Source organism: Grammomys surdaster, unplaced genomic scaffold, assembly GCF_004785775.1.
Source record: "Grammomys surdaster isolate TR1022 unplaced genomic scaffold, NIH_TR_1.0 242, whole genome shotgun sequence".
Taxonomy (NCBI): Eukaryota; Metazoa; Chordata; class Mammalia; order Rodentia; family Muridae; genus Grammomys; species Grammomys surdaster.
In genome coordinates this window covers 876,484-895,720 of record NW_021604687.1, presented here as the reverse complement: position 1 = coordinate 895,720, position 19,237 = coordinate 876,484, and the positions used below count along the sequence as shown (strand labels likewise).

Here is a 19,237-nt window from a genome sequence, read left to right as displayed (position 1 = left end):
CCCCCATTATACTTTTGTTCTTCATATAAAGTTCTTGAACTTCTTGACCTGATCTTCGATTCGTTGTCACCACTCCCTTTTACTGTTTTTAATGTGACAAGTGTGTTTTTCATCTGTTGCTTAGTCCTCACTGATGAAGTTGCTGTCTTTCTGCAATTATCACATCCTTTAGACTCGCAGAGGTTCAAAGTTAGATTTTTCTCTCTCTCTTTTAAAGCAAGAGGATACAGTTGCTCTGGCTCCTTATCTTGGTGTCCCCTTTGTCACATGACATGCTTCCCATTTCCATGTGGCTTACCTTAGACACTTTACTGTGTGGTGGTCCATTCTGAGAACTGACAATTGTGACATCATCCATTACAGAGATTCTAGAAAGACCTGGCTACCCTTGACAAGGACAGAAGAGAAATGTTTGGCTTCGCTGCAGTCTTAGGAACACCTGAACGAAGTTTCACCTGTCTGTTCCCAAGGCAATGGATGGAGTGGCAGGTTACAAGTCACAAATAGCCCCAGTGAGAATCTTAGAGATCTTCAGCCATGTATGTGGTTTCCTAGGAGTCCCAGGTTCTTCCCTGAGACTTACCCTTTTTCTGGACTCACAAGTCAAGCTTACTCTGCACTTTTTACTGTTTTGGTGCAAACCTTCCATTCCTCCACAGGCAGTTACAGAGACTAGGGTTCCCCATTGTATCCTTCCTCAATGCAGTCTGGCCTGATCCGTGCATCCAAAACTGCCTCACCCTTGCTCACCTCCCTGGTTTCCAGCACTGGGATATACTTCTTTCAGGCCCTGGAACTTTTCATTGTAATTTGGAAGGAACAAGTAGGTACAAAAGCATCAGTTACACCCGTAAGCTTTTTAGGCTAATCCACTTTTAGGGTTTCCAGGCAAGATCCCTGAAATACAAGATATCTACAGGTCAACTTTTTTTTTCCAAAAATTTCTGCCAAGATAAAAGTCACTAGACTGCAACAAAGAGATTCCATCCAATCCACTGGGAAACCTCACGTTCTGCATTTCTCTTCTGGCAAATGGTACTCGTTGACAGAGCATAGTGCAGTCTCTGCGAAGCCTACGGTGATGAAACCGCTTTATCTTTATTGAGACTGTTTCCCAAATATGTTTTTGCAAAAGTAAATTTTTCCTAAAGTTTGCACATGTTCCCTCAGGGAAGGCTTTGGCAGTATGCCGTGAGCAAGTGCCCTGGGTTGCTTGCAGCCAGAAGACAGTTGTTCCCCTTCTGCCTTTTGTTTTGTGAAATATAAAAATATGTCTTAATTCACATGAGGAGGCAAAGGCCAAGGACAACCTCTTTCCAGGGAGACTGAAAAACAACCCCACTTTCCACTTTGTCTGCACTGGGTTCCTGTAATCCTTAGTGAGGAATGAAGAAGCCTCCCTGGCCAGTGCTGACTCCCCTCCCAACAGCAGTCCCTGGTCCATCTCATTTGCATTGTTTATATTCTCCAGATTTATTTCTTGCTGGCGGGAGGAAAGAGGCTGTCCAAGGAGGGCGATGTAGTTTAATATGAGGTGAAATGAGCTTGTGAGGCTGATTGGGGAATCACTAAAATCTGTTAGAATAGTTACAGTTATCCTGTTCATATTAAAAAGCACTTTGCGATTCCTTCCAGGAAGTACTCCCTCCTGGCTTCTCTCCGCCCACTCTGGCACTCAACAGCAGCCCTGTGGCCCATCTCCACGCACTGTTCTGCTCCCTGTGACATTTTTAAGCACATGGCATTGGAATGAGCTGGGTCTGTTTTCCCCATCACGATGGTGAACTCTGGAACAGGTTCTCCTTTCTCTGCAGCAGAGCGAGCACTGGGCCTCCTGCTTGGTGCTAGTACCTACAGCCTGTCATAGTCAGAGAGCCTGGGGCAGCACAAGCCAGCACCTCCAGTCCTGAAGTGTAGATGGCCTCAGGTCCTTCCAAGCCATAATTGAATGCTGCATTTAGACAGAGATCAGCACAGGGAGACCTAGCTCAGCCACCAGGATGAAGCTACCTCATCTCCCAGTGCCAAGGGCACCATAACTGAGGTGGTCCTGGTTGAGTCAGAAAGCATTCTGAATAAAGAGCAAACAAGTAAGCAGCATTCCTCCAGGACCTCTGCTTCCATCCCTTACACTAGGTTCCTGCCTTAGTTTCCCCTGATGATGGATTCTGATCTGTAAGCTAAGTCCTTTCCTACCCAGGTTGCTTTTTTCTCACAATATTTATCCCAACAGTAGCAAACTAGGACATCGGGTGTCTTTGTTAGGGTTTCTATTGCTGTGAAGAGACACTATGTTCAAGGCAACTGTTATAACGGAAAACATTTAACTGGAGGCTGGCTAACAGTTCAGCAGTCTAGTCCATTGTGATCATGGCAGGAAGCATGACAGAGTGCAAGCAGACATGGTGCTGGAGAGGTGGCTTAGAGTTCCTTATCTGGATCTTCAGGCAGCAGGAAGAGTGAGTGACACTGGGCCTGGCTTGGGCATCTGAAACCTCAAAGCTCACCCCCAGTGACACACTTCCTCCATAGAGCCACACCTCCAATAATGCCACTCCCTGAGCCATTTCATTCAAACTACCACACAGAGAGGGTATGCTGAGCCTTTGTGCCATGTACAATGTTGAGTCACAAACATTTCCCCATCAAATGCCTACAGAGGCACTATGGAGTAAGGGTATACATACTCATGTCTCATGATAAGTGTGACTCATTTTCACTGAAATTCAGAGGGACACAGGCTTTTGGTGTCAGTGGCAGAGTCATAATTCTTGATTTAGGACGACCCTGGTTATCCCAAATGACAATTAAGCCATAAACTGTACATAGAGATATCCTTCCTTCTAACTATGCTGGTACCAAGCCCAGTGACCATTTTCCTTAAAGAATGTTTCCTGAACCCTTTGGACATCAATGGGTTTATCACTGGTTCCCCAGAAAGACTGCGTATGTTTCTAACACCCAAAGAGAGTCTTTTCACCAGTGTTTTAAGTATGGATAGCTGTCCCTCCCCAAAGAAAGAATAACTCACTAGGCTCACCTGTTGAGCTCTGATTATTATCTCCAAAAGATGTAGTTGCCAACTCTGTGTGCTCACACTGTAGATCACTCTCCAGAAGACCTTTGTAAGTGACCAGAGGCTGCAGCCAGAGACAGAAAGACACTGGCACCAAGCTACCCTGTAGCAAAGAGTCATTCCACCCTCCTACCACTTACACAGTCCTGCTCACAGTCGCCTTCCCTGCTGAGCAGGTAACCATCTCAGATCTAGAGAGGCTATCCCAGGAGCAAGTTCCAGCATCATTTTCACCAATGTCACTGGGGGACTGTGAAATTGCTAACCCAGGAGCTTTGATATTAAAAAAATAAAAACAAACATAGTCAAAGCCAGGGCAAGAGGAGAGATCACAAAGTGGATGTTGGGAAGTGTTTGAAAAGAAAAGAGACTGTTGAGCCTGTCATAAGAGAGTTGACTTGCAGCAGCCCCATAGTAGGAGAGCTGGGAAAATGAGGGTTGTCGTGATGAAGGAGGTACCATGGAACAGGAAAGATAACAGAACCTGCAGGTCATCTGGTACTGTTAGGGCCTTTCAGTAAGAAAAAGCCATTCCCAGGGCTAAGCAGAAGGCGGTTCTGGCATCAGTTGGTTTGGGAGAGGTAAGCAGGGCAGTGGAGGCCAATCCTGATGAACAAAGAAAGTAGGTGCCGTGGTGGTGAGAGGGTACAGTGGAGCAGGATGTGAAGCCTCTGTAGGAGAGGAATGAGCAGAAACTGATGTCCAGGGACTGAGAGTGCCAGTGCACCAAGAGCACAGGAGTTCTGGTGTTGCCTAGGCAGATGGATGACAGGAAGTTTAGAGCAGGAGAGAAGGGAGAAGCTCGTAAGACTCATTGCAGAGCCAGGCAGTGGTGGCGCATGCCTTTGATCCCAGCACTTGGGAGGCAGAGGCAGGTGGATTTATGAGTTCGAGGCCAGCCTGGTCTACAAAGTGAGTTCCAGGACAGACAGGGCTATACAGAGAAACCCTGTCTTTAAAAAAAAAAAAAAAAAAAAAAAAAAAAAAAAAAAAAAAAAAAAAAAGACCCATTGCAGTATGAGCATCCCATACACAGTAGCAGAAGCCCCTCAGCTTTCCTTGAGAAAGGGCCACTGTGCTCCCCACGGAAACCACATCACTCATGCTAGAATGATAATTCAAACTCAGAATTATATGCTAGGAGGAATCTGAGAGGCTTCAGGTTTTCCCCAATTTTCTTCCTCCATAGAGAGGTGAGGTGCAGAGCTGGATAGCCACTGTGTCCTCATTCTGGTTAACCCACAAACTTCCCCTGTCTGCTGTTAAGATAACCGTGTTTACAGGTCCACATTTCCTAGAAACGAAGTTTTGGCATTCAAGTCCAAATCTAACAGCACAATACTAAGTAGCAGCCACCAAGTCAGCCCAGGGAAGGTGCTTCTCTACCTCATGGCTTGGTAGCCGTGCATTTAAAAGGGAACGCAGTTTCCCTGTGTCCTGCTTGGGTCAAGCCTCTGCTGCCACGTTGCCTCTCCATCTGCTAATCAAAGGGCAGGGTCCTAGGTCTAGATTTCACAATCCATGCCCATGTTTCTGTGTTGCTGGAGAGCACAGGGCATCACAAGAAAACTTCCCGGAGTGCGAGGCCAAGCACCAGGAGCTTACCTTTTTAAAATCAAAATGTACATTCTTCTTGCCGTGATCATACCCACATTATTTTGTCCTGTTTTAGGAAATTATGAAAGCACAAAAAATGTTCACTAATAAAATTTGAAAGAAACAGAAAAACATACAAGATAAAATTTGCTCAAAAGCTCATCGTAAATTTGTTTAAAGGTTTAAATTAAACAGTAACAACACCCCTTTTTGCCCTGCTCCTTTTTCTGAAAGCTAAGTGCACATCTTCCTACTATTTTTCTCTTCTTAAAACATGTTCTTCATACGGCTTCATTCTTTTATATGACTACATGATGTTTCACTAGTCATTCATCCTCCAGCTAGGAGCATGATGCCCATGTCTAGTATGGGAGTCTGATGGGGCTTGTGAAGTCTACACACTGCAGGGGATCGTCTGTCCATGAGTGCTGGTGTTTCTGAAGGTTAGTTCTAGAAGTAGTACAAAGATGGTAATTTAAATGCACAGAGCTATCACCAAAGTATCCTGCAGAAGAGGATAAGAGTGTCCTTTCCTAATATCTGTAGAACTTTCCGTCATCCTACACCTGGATCAGTCTGTTATTTGAAGTGAACTCAGAAGAGCTGTGACATTTCCAATCAAGTGTTCCTTAGTAGTGAATTTCTATGTCCTTTCTGGGCACATGACATTGTGAGTTATTTCCCTCTGAATTGCTTATTCATGGCTTAGACTCATTTTCTCCGGGATGATTTGATTTGTCGCTTTCCTGTTTTCTTCTAGGAGACCTTGATACAGCCCACAGATTGTCTGGTCTGTTTAAGTGCAAAACTGCACTTATGCCTCTCCTATTTGGAGCATGCAGAGCTTGACACTCAGATGTCCTTTGGCTTCTCCAAGTATTAAGGAGTTTTAATGGCCTGGTATAGGGGATGCTGTGCTGTTGATTTGTTTCTTTCTTTCTTTTTCAGCTGTTCTGTTTTTGCTCCATAAGAGTTACCTGGTGCTGATCCTTCATTTCTTTTTGCATGTATCACTTTTCTGCTGACCTAATCTAATCACAAACTATCATTTCATCATGTATGGTCTATAAAGGTAAACCAGTATATTGTGTATAAAAGAAAAGCAGTGTCAGTTGGCTGAAGACTAAAAGGTCTGGCACCAGTGAGGGCCCATCGCATGCCTGCTGGGCCAGTAAACAGATCTGTTCTTAGCTGAGACTACTGGGCTGTCATTCCCAGTGGATATAGACTAATTGTTACAGGAGAAGTCTTCCACAACAGGGGTGCATGAAGTCTTCAATTGCTGGCTTAGAAGATGAAGTGTATTGACACCAGACCCTCCCTGTATTATAGTGTTCCTCCTTCCCCCTGGATCTGTGCCACTTGCAGTCATAGGAATCCTTACATCAGTCTCTGCTGTGTTCACCATTATATACCCTGATTCTGATGAACCCAAGAAGCCCTGCCCTATTCTATCAGCAACTACCTTTTCCCAGGCACTGGGTTTGCCTGAACCTGGTCACTTTGCACTTAGCATTATAACAATTTTTACATCTATTTGTCTGTCTTCTTTGGGTTCTCCAAAGAGGCATGACTGTATTATGAACACACACACACACCATCAGCACAGAGCTTAGAACATGATAACTTGGGGTAATAATGCCTCCTCCAAGAAATATAGATTAATCATAAGTGTCAAGGATAGAAACTCTTTGAGTTCTTGGTCAGAGGAATCCAAGAGACTCACAAAACAATATAAGCGATTACCCTTGTTTGCCTCCCAGGATGTGAAGGTAAGATCCTGTTGCTGTAGACACAGGACATGGAGGAATCAAACTGGAACAATTCTGAAAACCTCCTCTGAAGAGTAACTCAAGGTCCTACAAACTATAGCAATGACCAGCACAAAAATATAGAACCAGGGGTGCAATAGTGACACTTATATTTTGAGAGTAACCAACAGCCACTTTAATTAGACATAAGACCCATTCCATAGGAGGAGATTTATGCCTGGTACTGTAACCCTAGCCAATCCTAATGAGGTCATGGACCCTAAAGGAAGATCTACTACTGCCATGTTCCTAAAGCAGTATAAATCTCAACTTCATTCTACATGTCTATCTTTATATCTGTAGATGAGTGTATCTCTCACCTCTTATCAAAGAAGTTTTGTTTTGTTTTGTTTTTGCAGCAGGCAGAGACCATCACAGAAACCCACAGCTGGTCAAAATGCAGAAAACAATTGACCATGGGCTGATCATCCCCAATTGCTACACCTACCACACAACCCCTATACCCAAGGTTCAGGGAACATTGCAGAAAAGTGGGTAGAAAGATTGTAAAAACCATGATGTCTCCTATGAGATAGAGTCTTCCGTCTATGACTAGGAGTTTCATCCATGAAATCTTTTTTTTTCAATGAATACTTATTTATTAAGTCCACATATGTAAGGATAGCACTCAGAGATGCCTGTCCTAGCCATGGATGATTAACAACAGTCGTCATCCAGAACCACATCCTCACTTCCTTCTCTTCTGCTGGGAGCATCTCAGACTTACATCACTTTCTAGAATTACGTAATATCCAGAAGGATAGTAGTAAGCTTGTTCCGAAGTTTGAATCTTCTCAGAAAGTGGGGAAAAGTGCCTGGCAGTCTCAGCTAGTGGAAACTCCTTTGTTTTTCTTTCACACCCATGAAATCTTAACTATATGGTGGCCTAAACAAGACAGGCACAATGACAACACCAGATGTTATCCCAACATGGACGAGGGAATAAATTTAAGTCATAAAAGTGCAAGGATTTACGAGGAACATTTTGAACACTTCTGAAAAAACATAGAAGAGGATAAAAATACATGATTAAAATATTTGCCTGTGCTTGGAGTGTTGAATCAACATTATGAAGACATCTTTCTCTTGAAGGCAAATTATCATGTTAATCAAAACTATTAATAATGTCATCAAACTGTTTTATAAAGTTAGGCAAGTTGATACTAAGTTTCATGTAGAAAAACACATTTGAAAGTAGCCAAGAAAACCCTACAGGGAAACCTTACCATACATTAGAGCACACAGTAGTGCCTCTGAGATTAGTAGTGGAATAGAAGAAGTCCATAATTAGACCCAAGCATGTATTGGGATTTATTGCAAGATGAAAGTGGTATCTTAAGTCATTGTTCTTTAAACAAATATCAGAGGGATAACTGAAGAGTCACATACTTGAAAACAAACATAATCAATATGTATCTCATATGCTACACAAGAGAAATGGAGTGTCTCAGACATCTAAGTGTAAAAATTGAGGCTAGGAAAACACTAGAGGCAAACATGGAGTCTTTTTTTAATCTCTACCTAAGAAATGGCTTTCTAACTGTGGCTCAGACTTTAGCCTTGTAACCCAAGTTAGAAGACAAAGAACCATGTGGGAGAACATATTCACAGGATCCCTCCTCACTGCAGAGACAACGCTTTAAAAGTGAGACTTGTCATGATAGTACTCAGCTATAATCCTATTTCTTGGGAGGTGGAGACAGAGGGATAAGAAGTTCAAGGTCTTCCTCGGGTATTTACCAAGTTTGAGGCCATCTTTGGCTATAGGAAACCTGTCTCAAAACCAGCATTGGGAGATAGGCAACCAGAATCCCAACAGAACAATGGGGAAGAACATGAACGGATGATTCATTAAAACTCGGAATGTAAATCAGTTGTAAACAGAAAGCAATGCTCAAACATAACTATAATTACTGACATGCAAATTAAGACATCTATTCTCACCTGTCAAACTGACAACTGACAGCACATTCTGTTAGCCAAGAACATAGAGAAACAGGCTTCAGACATCGGTGACTGGAATGCAAACTGATACAGCCCTTCTGGAGAGAATTTAACAAAACAGAAGTCTATCTATATTTGACCCAGTACCACTTCTATTGCTTCTAACCACTTCTAGAGAACTGCCATCCAACAGGTACAGTGCCAGTGATAAATAAAAGAAATACACATATGCTAGAGTGTACATTGCTTCTAACTGCACAGTACAGAAAACTCCTCACCATTCACATCTGAGGGATGGTTGGATAAACATGGCGTATCAGCACAACTGAGTACTTGTGCGGTTCTAAAAAGAAACTGGGGAAGAGCTAGCTCCGTGAAGAAGTCTGGAAGTTTTCGCAGATGTGTGTATCTGTGCACATATATGTTTGTGTATATACAGGGACAGGTTCGTGTGCATGTATTTAAGTACATGTTTGTTCAGGTCAAAGGGCCATCTCAGGTGTTGTAATTCACCTTCTCTGTGTGTTTGTGACAGGGTCTCTCAGTGGCTTAGAACTCAGCAGGTAATCTAAGTCGGCTAGTTAGTTAGCAAGCCCCAGGGGATCTGCTCATTTTGCCTTTTCAGTGATAGGATTACACTTGTGCACCAATAGACACAGTGGCGCATGACTTTAATCTCAACACTAAGGAAGCAGGGACAGAAAGATCTCTGTAATGTTAAGACCACCCTGCTTTACATAGCAAGTTCCAGGACAGCCAAGGCTGCATAGTGAGTTCTTGCCTCAAACAAACAAACAAACAAGAAAGGGGAAAAAAAAACTATCAAGTTGTGCACCACCTCTGATGGCCTTTGACCCCTTGTCAACAAAATGTGAATTGTTAGCATGATCAACAGGAGCCATTTAGGCTTCTTATTGGTGTTTCGGTGAAGCTGTGCAAATATAGAGATGAATGGCTTGTATCTCATCCTCCTCCTCTGCCTGTGTCATCCATCCACAAATGCAGATGGTGATGGATCATGAACTCATCAGACACTGTCAGACAGAGAGGAACAGGCAACAGTGTGGGGCTGCTGAGTCACTGGCTAACTTCCCAGCTCTGATTGGCAACAGTGGATCTGCATTTTCAGTTGCATAAATGAAATCGTGGATGTCCCCCCCCCCCCCCCGCTTAGCCAGTAATATTGGGCATGTTCATGATGCTTCATGTCTCATTTCAGGAATGACCATACCCGAAGAAGACGCTGATGTCGGCCAAGGCAGTAAATATTGCCTTGTGGCAATTGGGAGGCTCCAGGTGAGCAGAAAGCTTGTCTTTTTTTGTTTGTTTATTTTTTGGTTTTTCAAGACAGGGTTTCCCTGTGTAGCCCTCCCTGTCCTAGAACTCACTCTGCCGACCAGGCTGGGCTCGACCTTAAGAGATCCACTTGGCTCTGCCTCCAGAGTGCTGGGATGAAAGGCAAGCTCAAAAAGCCTGTCTTTTTCATCTTCAGTCAGGGCTCATTTACTACACAGGACAAGAGACTGTTTGGGTGCCTCTTCATTTGGAACTCCTGTGTACTCAGTATTTGTAGGGTTATGTGTCTCACTCTGGGTCAAAACCTGAATTTTAAAAAGGTGTACCACTAGGGATACACCACAGAGACCTTTCTAGCTGAGGGTTAACAGACCTCTCGCCCACCTACACCAGTCACTACAGATGAGTTCCTCCAGAACTCACATCCTTGCTGACCGCTTTTAAAGTCCCTCGAGGGCCTTGTGGGACAAAGTTCAAGCTCATTCCATTCTCCTCTCCTTCCCTTCTCCCCATCTTCCCACATCCTTTTACCAAACCACATCTTTCCGGTTTCATGAAGTTACCTCATGGTTCCCCACCTCTGTGGGGATTTTCAAGCTGTTTCTTCTACCTTGTGTTTCTTAGTTACCCTTCTGCTTTCAAAATTCTTTCTGTGCACTTCCTACCTTCTCGTCCTTTGAGATCTAGCTAAATGACTGCCAATCCCCTTAGGTAATACTAACTCTTACTTCCCACTGTGTTCTCTCATAGCAGAGAGTTCTCACCTCAACGGCACAATGTTTGCCGTAGTTAGCTGAGGGTACGCTTGTGAAGCCTCTGAAGTAGGGACCCTGTCTTGTTAAAATTTAATTTACTTGAGGCTGGAGAGTTAGCTTGGCTGGAGAGTTAGATGGAGAGTTAGCTTGGAATCCAGGTTCAATTCTCAGTACCCACATGGAAACTCACAACTGTCTGCAACTCCAATCCCAGGGAAAATTGATGTCTTCTGGCCCTCTCAGGCACCAAGCACATAGGTGGTGCAGACATACAAGCAAGCAAAAACACTTATGCATATTAAGTAAATAAATAAAGTTTTCAATGTTTTACTTTATCTGATATCTGATACATAGTAGCCACTCAGTCACTTGGCTCATTCATTCTTCCTTTGACATTTAGGGTGTTTTCCAAACTGAGGAAGGCAGGCAGAGTTGACAGTCCAGAAGGTTCGTGTTTCACATCCTTGATCTTCTAAGTCTGGCTATTTTCAAATAAACAAATAAGCGATTTCATTCACATAAAACAAACACTAGATCCTCTTCTCTGGTGTGTAAAACAAGAGTAGCTGGGTGAATTCAGTCCAGAAATACATACTTTCCTAGTCTCTGCACCAATTACAGAGGGAAAGATGAGAGAGGAAGAAGATAACATTTGCTGAGCCCCAATCATTTGCCAGCACAGTGTGCAATATCTCTTAACATCACAAGTGTCCTAGGGCATTATAGCCTGTTGTGAATATTCATTATTCCCACTGCCTAATAAATGTAAAGGAAGCGGCCATGCATTAATTCAATTCCTCAGGATCGTCTTTCCAGTGACACAGCAGGATGTGTGGAGTTCAAGCTATGTGGATTCTTACCATGTCCTCATCCGCATCGTAATCAACCCTCTGTTCCAGGTGACCAGCTCTCCTGTGTGCATGGACATGAGTGGCATGTCAGTGCCCACAGAGTTCCTGTCACGGCATAACTCTGATGGGATCATCACATTTGTGGACCCAAGATGCATCAGTGTGATTGGCTACCAGCCCCAGGTCAGTGGCTAGCCCTGAGCTCCTGATACTGGTGAAAGATTTAACTTCACTCAAAAGGTATTTATCTTACTTGTTAAAGGTTCAGCACAATGACATCATAGAGAAATGACATAGGAGCCCAGATTTCCTGTTTAACCAGGCTGACACCCTTCACAAGCCAAACTGTTCGTTGTAAGACAAAACCATCATCACAAAGGATAGGAGTTAAGATCGGTTTATTTTCATTACAAAGCTTCCGTATGTCTGACAACTTTCAAGATTCCTGAGGGGTGTTTGCCTAGTCCTTTGGGGAAATCTTTTTACTTAGGGCATATTTTCAGATCTTTTCTCTGGATCCTTTCTGAAAAGGCAGTGGCATGAGAAACACAGAAAGGCATGAGCCACCCAGGTGAAGCCAGGTGGAGCACAGTAGCATGATCCATGTCCTGAGCCTGAAGATCTCTGCCTAGAGGAGACACCTAGGGGACAAGTGTGAGGAGTATGGAGATGTTATCAAATGAGTATTGGTTTCTTAGGTATGATCGTGTTTTGGTTTTGCAATATGATGAGAAATTTATTATATTAATGCTGAAAACTTCATGGAAAAGTGTTATGGGATCTACAACTTATTGTTAAGGGATAACAGAGAGAGAGAGGGAGAAAGAGAGAGAGAGAGAGAGAGAGAGAGAGAGAGAGAGAGAGAGAGAGAATCTCCCGTCTGCATTTGTATGCACACATCTATAAAGAAAATATTTTTAAAATAAAATATTAATAACACAACGATAATTGAATCAATGCAATGGATATGCAGGTGTTTATTTTATGTATATCCTTTTACCTTTTCTATAGTTCCTTAAAATAAAAAAAAATCATTAAAAAAGAAAGAAATACATGGCTCTTTGTTCTAAAGAGAAGACTTTAGGAAGCTTTGGGATATGTCAACATGAGGTATTTTAATTGCAAGTGTATTTTTATTTTATTTACTTAACTTTTATCTGTGCTGGAATCAGCCCTGTGTGTAAATTTTAGAACTAGGGACAGTCCAAAGCAAAACTATGAAAGCCTTTCTATAATTCTGTCACTAGATTCATGCAAACTGTGACCTCTCAGATAGAATAAAGTGAAAGCCAATGACCCCTGACAGCAGTGCATTTCTGGACAGACTTATGCATCCTCCAGCAGCTCCCCTGAGTGTCTGGCACTCCTGAGACATAGGAGCTGCCCTGTGCTGCTGAGTCGGCTCACTTCAAGCATCATGTGCGCCTTCGGGTTCTCATCACTGAGATAGCTCACATCCTTTGTTGTTGAAGACACTTCCCTAGAGCATGCTCGAAATTACTCTTTGATGGTTTTTTTGTATTCTGCCCCTATTCACGGTGAACCACACAAGTTTTAGATGAAGGCTGGGTCTTTCAAATAGCACATAGACAAGTGAAGGTCAATAATGAACAGACTTGATGTAAGCACAGTTATTATAGCCTCATTCAGCCACTGGTTTCCATACTTAAACAGTTTTAGTTTTCGTAGGCAGCATGTCTGTCCTTGAGCTTTCTTTGGATGTTTTTAAAAATATGTTGATTGCAGTTTGCCTCTCCAAGGCAAACAGAAATAAAGTTGTGTTGTAAAGCTGCTGATCAAGCGCCCAAGCAGAATTAGAAGTAAGTGAGGACTGAGCCAGGGGAATTTAGAATGGATGCAAGGAAGCCAACTCTTCAGCCCACAGGAGGAGGAAGACTGTTTTATGTTTAAGATTGTGGTGGGCAGGCAAGAGGAGGTGGGTTCAAGGGGAGGGTATAAACAACACCTTTGTCTACAGGGTAGGGGTAAGAGATAGAGAGTGGGCATTGGGGTTATTAAAGCTGTCTGTCCCCTATAGGACCTTCTGGGAAAGGATATTCTGGAATTCTGCCACCCTGAGGATCAGAGCCACCTACGGGAGAGCTTCCAGCAGGTATTTTTCATGGCTGCTGCTGTCGCTGCCTAGTGAGGTGCCCGAGGGGAGGGAGGACTAGAGGGATGAAGCCCTACTGTGAGCCACCAAGCTCTACTACAATGTCAGCCAGCTATTCTGGACAAGCTTCCAAGCATAAGGGTATAAAGTACATGAGGAATTCATTGCTATGTGCAGGAGTAGAGGGCAGGCTCTGAGGAGTCTCCTGAAACACCAAAGCTAGAGAGGGTGACTTGGGAGAAGAGGCAGCTCCCAGAGGAGAGATCAGCTGACATGAGTTGTAAAGGGAGAATACAAAAGAAATGAGACCATGCCAGGGGGAAGGGGCTGTGCCAGACACACTAATGTGGCCTGCCAAGAGGATACTCGTCAGCTCCTAGGGCTGACAAGGAGGTAGTGACAGGCAGTGAGACCAGCTAGATCAGGCCTTCTGTGTCATGCTATAGGACCTCAGTTCTCTCCCAGGATCCATGAAGGTAAGTAGCAATTCCTTTTAATAACATAAGCAGAACGATACTTTGAAGAGCCATTTGGGAAGCCCAGGTATGCAGGGGGCAGAAGAGGCTCACTGAAGGAAAGGCCAGAGTGTCACACTTTGGTGAGTTAGAACTAGTTAAGCATGAAGCCTGTCGACTCCTCAGCTGGCCTGGGAGAAGGGGAGATTTCTTCCCACCAGACTATGCTGTACTGCTGGAAAAGGAGAAAATGAACATAAGAAAAGAGACTTGTGGGTCACTTTTCAAGAGAGGAATATGCTGCCATCCTTTGGAATATGGGCTTATCATAGCACTTGTTTGCAAGTATCTCAGGCCCAGCAAGTGGAAGGCCTCCCCGTCTGCAGAGACCTGGCCCTCTAGTTTCAAACCTACCTGAGCAGCTTTATGGAGCTCCCTACCTCCCTGATCTCGGTTCTGCTCTTCCAATGTCACTCCTTCCAGTTCCTCCCACTTCTGGCTGCCCTTCCACTTCCTAGGCCCTGTTCAGTTGGCTTCTGGAGTAATGATGAGAGGGCCTGACATCAACCATATAACTTCGTCTTCATAACCTCAACCGCTGGATCACTCCAGCTCACTTGTCTTCTAGCTTCATGCCTGCCTTCTTCCAGGTAGCTCTTCACCTCTCCATCTGAGGGCCCAGAAACCCCCAAACCCAGCACACTGCCTCATCTCTTGGTGGCCTCTTCCTCACACTACTCCCAACCATCGCTCAGAATGAAGTTCAGCATCTCTTAGGCACAGAGCCCTCCTGGTACAGCTTCACAAAATTGATGTCTCCCTGCTCTCTCCTGTCATCCCTGTCCCCTCCTACCTGACTTTTGCAGGCCACCCCTTGCTGTGTCTCTGTTGTCATTTCACGCCAAGTCTTTGTAAAAAATGAATATTAGGTTTAGTCACAGTTTTCATTAAAACTTGCACACAATGGTCCATATACTTAGAGTTAAGTACAAGATTCTTCACATAAGTTCATATTTCACCTAAGCCTAGTCCTGGTCCATCTTTACTTAAACCTGGCTTTACTGTGCAGACCCCAGGCCTGTTCTTGTGCACCTCATTGTCATGACAGTAGATTCGAACCAAGCTGCCTAAATAGATCAGAACTTCCAGCATGTGGCTTCCGTTTAGAAATGTAGAATCAGAAGGGTAAGGCTTTACCAGGAAGCTTTGTTCAACGTTTGCTGAGTGTAAGGTTGTAAATCTATCCAGGTCCTTCTTCATGTGTTTCCCCATAGAATCCCCAACCCTACTCCGTGAATACTGTCACCGTGTTTTTCCCAGTAGACAGTGGGACTAAGAAAGTTTTGAGTGTCAACCACCCTCACTGCCATCATGATTAAACAAAAAGAATGGGTGTGAAGTAGGAACCTACCCAAAGATTCTCTCTTCCATTTCTACTTCTTGGCAAATTGACTGAGAAAGGAATTCTGGGAGCGGATACTTTCCTGGCCCCTGGGAAGGTACACTGACACCACACTAAACTCCGAACTTGTGTGTGTTCTATGGCCTTCCTGTCTGGGCAGTTCAGTGCTTTTGTTTAAAACAAGAGCTCAAGGGCTGACTCAGCTTTCTCAAGAACAAACCACTTCCCTTTGTCAACATTGGTCCCCCTTCGTTGATGGTGGCCAGTGCCCAAAGAACACAAACTCAGGCCAAGTCTGGGTGTGCCTTGGGATGTCTTTGTGGCTCTACAGTTGCTGCTGTCCATGTGTCCTGGGCCTGTGCCAGGGCTTCCACCTCTGAAGCCACAGCCCTGATTTCCCTTTCACTTCCTGGCTGCCCAGGGATGAGGTAGCTGGTACAAGCCATTGAAGCTGGCTACTTAGGTGAAATGAGATGTCCAATTCTTTTTTCTTTTCAAACCTGCCAGGTTCTTGTGGTATACATAGTTTGCATAGTCAAATGTAACACGGAACAGAGGGAAGCCCAGGTGAGATGTGAGTGTATGCTCTGGAGGCCCTAGTCTTACTGTTACGACCAAGGGCAGGATGGGTGGCAGATGTTGGTAATGATGATGATGATGGTTGGTAGTTGTCAATAATGTTGATGGTGATGGTAATGGTAGTGGCAGTAATAATGATAACAATGGTAATGACTATGATGATGTTGATGGTCATGATAGTAATGGCTTTGACTGTGATCATTATGATGACTGTGGTAACGGTAATGACTGTGATTGTGGAGGTGATGGCGATGATAGTGGCAATAATGGTGCTAATGGTAATAGTGACGGTAATGATTGGATGGTGATTGTGATGTCATCATGATAGTGTAACAGTGATTGTGATGGTGATAGTAATTAGTGTGAGGATGACCATGATTGTGATGTGGTGGTTGTAATCATGATAAGGGTGATCATGGTGATAGTAATTGTGGTGTTTTGGATAAGAATAGCCCCCATGGGTTCATTTATTTGAAGTATTGGTCCTTGGGGAGTGGCACTATTTCACAGGGATTAGGAGATGTGACCTTATTGGAGTAGGTGTAGTATATTGAAGGAAGTGTGTCAATCAGCATGGGCTTTGAAGTTTCAAATGCTCAGGTCAGGCCCAGGGTTTCTCTCTATACCTGTGGCCTGTGGATCCAAAGGTAGAACTCTCAGCTACTCTCCTGCACCGTGTCTGCCAGTGTGCCACCATGCTACAAGCCATGATGATAATGGACTGTAAACCTCAGGACTGTAAGCCAATTAAATGCTTTCCTTTATAAGGGTTTTGTGGTCATATGTCTCTTTACAGTGATAGAACATTGACCAAGACAGTAATGATGGTGATGGTGAGGATTATAAAGTGATAATGGTAACTATGGTGATTGATACCCATGACAGCTGTTTTCATAAAGAGCCAGGCTAAGTTAGGTTTTAGGATCTTTGTAGTCTCTTGTGTTACTAGCCCCACACTTGAGTGAAGCACTATAGGATGCCACTCTGACCTTAGACCTGGATCGTATTACCAGCCCTGCTTACATGTACAGTTCAAACCCCCATCACTCCTTAACTTTCCTGCCTATACACAATTGTGCTGTGCTTTCTAGAAGGAGAGCCAAGAATCTCATTTGCCAACATCATTCCTACCCTCCAACTCTTTCCCAAACTTCATTCCCCTTCTGGAATCCTTCATTCAGATCAGGACTTCAATGATAGGTCCCAACTCCTAGCCCTCCTGGTGGCCTCTGACATTTGACTGTGAGTTTGTAGCAGACTCTGTGGGTTGTGGTTATCTACACATCTCTCTATCCCCTGCAAAGTGACCTGTACTTTGGAACAGAACATTCACTTTGGCAATGGGGACAGGGAGTTAAGATTGGGAAATCAAATATTCAAACCATGCATATCCCTTCCTATGATGATTGCAAAGCCTTGGTAGGTATCTTTCAGCTCTGAAGCTCCTGTTCCTAATACACGCTCTTCTGCTGAGCTGATCCATGGGCTGAAAAGGCAGGGCTGGCACCACCACCTCCTTTCTCTGTTCTCTACCCTCAGCACCACATCCCAGCTTTTACAAGGTGGGTTCTACTGCTAGTCTATGAAACACAGTGAAAAACTCTCACACCCCCTTAGTTCTTTCTGTTGGAAGAAACAGAAGGTACTCACACTCAGGACAGAGGACATGGGTCTATTTGCGCTATGCACCCAGGGAGCACTTCAGGCTACTGACCTGAGAGGATGTGACTTTGACTTCTGGCCCCTGTGAGGAAAGAGGCCAGACCCAGTTAGGGGACTATGATAGTTTGAATAAGAATGGCCCCCATCGGCTCATATAGGACATGATAGTATTACAGAGGGACTGCAAGATATGGCCTGTTGGAATAGATGTGGCCTTGTTGGAGAAAGTGTGTCATTGGGGGTAGACTTGAAGATTTCAAAAGCCCAAGCCAGGCACAGTCTCTTTCCCTGTCTCCCTGTCTCCCAGTCTCCCTCTTTCCTTTCCTTCTTCACTCTCTCCCTCTCTTCCCCTCATTTACCCTCACCCCCCCCATCTCTGCTTTTGGATTAAGATGTAGCTTTCAGCTACTTCTCCAGCACCATGCCTGCTTGCTGCCATGCTCTATGCCATGATAATAATGGACTAAGCTTCTGAAACTGTAAGCAAGTCCTATGGTGTCTGTTCACAGCAATAGAGCAGTGACTAAGACTGGGACCAACTCTCTGAGACAACATCCTCTAAGTAGGCCAGCTTCACTTTATCTCATCAGCCTCATTCTAAGTGGTACCAAAGAAGACCTCTACCCTCTGCCAGCTTTCTTGGTTTTTTTGTTCGTTCATTTGTTTGTTTGTTTTTGTTTTTTTACTCTTGGATATTCCCTAAGAGGGGTTTGTCTGATACTCTGCAGTGTGGCTGTGCCTGGTTTCCCCAGGGGCAGTGTGGGGGAAGTCAGTTACCTGGTTGCTTCAGGACTATGTAGCCAGCTCATGAGATGTGCTCTAAGTACTACTGTATGCAAGACACTGGCCTGCACTATGTGAAGCTCAGCTCACCATGTCCCCAGGTTGGGTACAGTATGGTAGAGACCACAAACTCCCAGTGGGAAGCAGGCTGCAAGTACAGTGATCTTAGGAGTCCAACCTTGCCTGGCTCTAGAATCAGACCCTATTCTTGTCAACAATCCACCTGTGACCACACCCAGAAAGACTGAAGACTTACATTCCCAGGATCTGAGACTGTGCCTGCCTACAAGAAGGACTTCTGCTTGCCTTATCTTGTTCTTGGGAACAATCACATGCAGACAAGGTCTGTTAGTTATTCCAATAGCGTCTCCATCTCCCACTTCTTTCTCTTTCGTGAGACTAATACCTGATGCTTCCAGCTGCCAGTGGGTGGGTATCTTTACATACTTTTGTATTATGTGAGTGAACAGAGAATAAAACAAGCTATCCCCAGAGAGATAAGCTTGTAACTTGGACATAAGATCACAGTTCTTGTCCCTCTTTGCCACTAGAGCTGTCTGGTCTTAGAGCACTTAATTAATCTTGGTATCCTGGTAATGTCATCTGTAAATAGTGAAGCCACCTTTCCAGGTGTCCATGAAAGTACTCTGGAAACCATACTGCAACATGAAAGTGGTGGCAGATCAATACATTCAAATAAATAATGCATACAGATTTACCAGTTTATTTCACATCCTTCCTGAGAGTTTATTGAATCCATTTTACAATGTCAAACAGAGGTTAAAATTTTTCTGTGAATTAAGTCCATCTAAGAAATAAGTTCATGATGCTTTATAGCTGTGCACCTAGCGCTCAGCCCCAGAGAACCTAATGCCCAAGGGAAAAAAATGAAGGAAGGAAAGAAGGGAGGGAGG

General features: G+C 44.1%; 1 protein-coding gene across 1 annotated transcript in view; it reads left to right on the top strand.

Annotated features, from left to right (window-relative positions):
- Arnt2 (aryl hydrocarbon receptor nuclear translocator 2) overlaps nt 1-19,237 on the top strand; it is a 107,844-nt gene that overhangs the window by 60,644 nt on the left and 27,963 nt on the right. Inside the window, exons 8-10 of the mRNA XM_028774701.1 lie at nt 9,647-9,723; nt 11,378-11,512; nt 13,368-13,442. Of these exons, the coding sequence (XP_028630534.1) occupies nt 9,647-9,723; nt 11,378-11,512; nt 13,368-13,442 (287 nt within the window). The remainder of the gene's footprint in view (nt 1-9,646; nt 9,724-11,377; nt 11,513-13,367; nt 13,443-19,237) is intronic.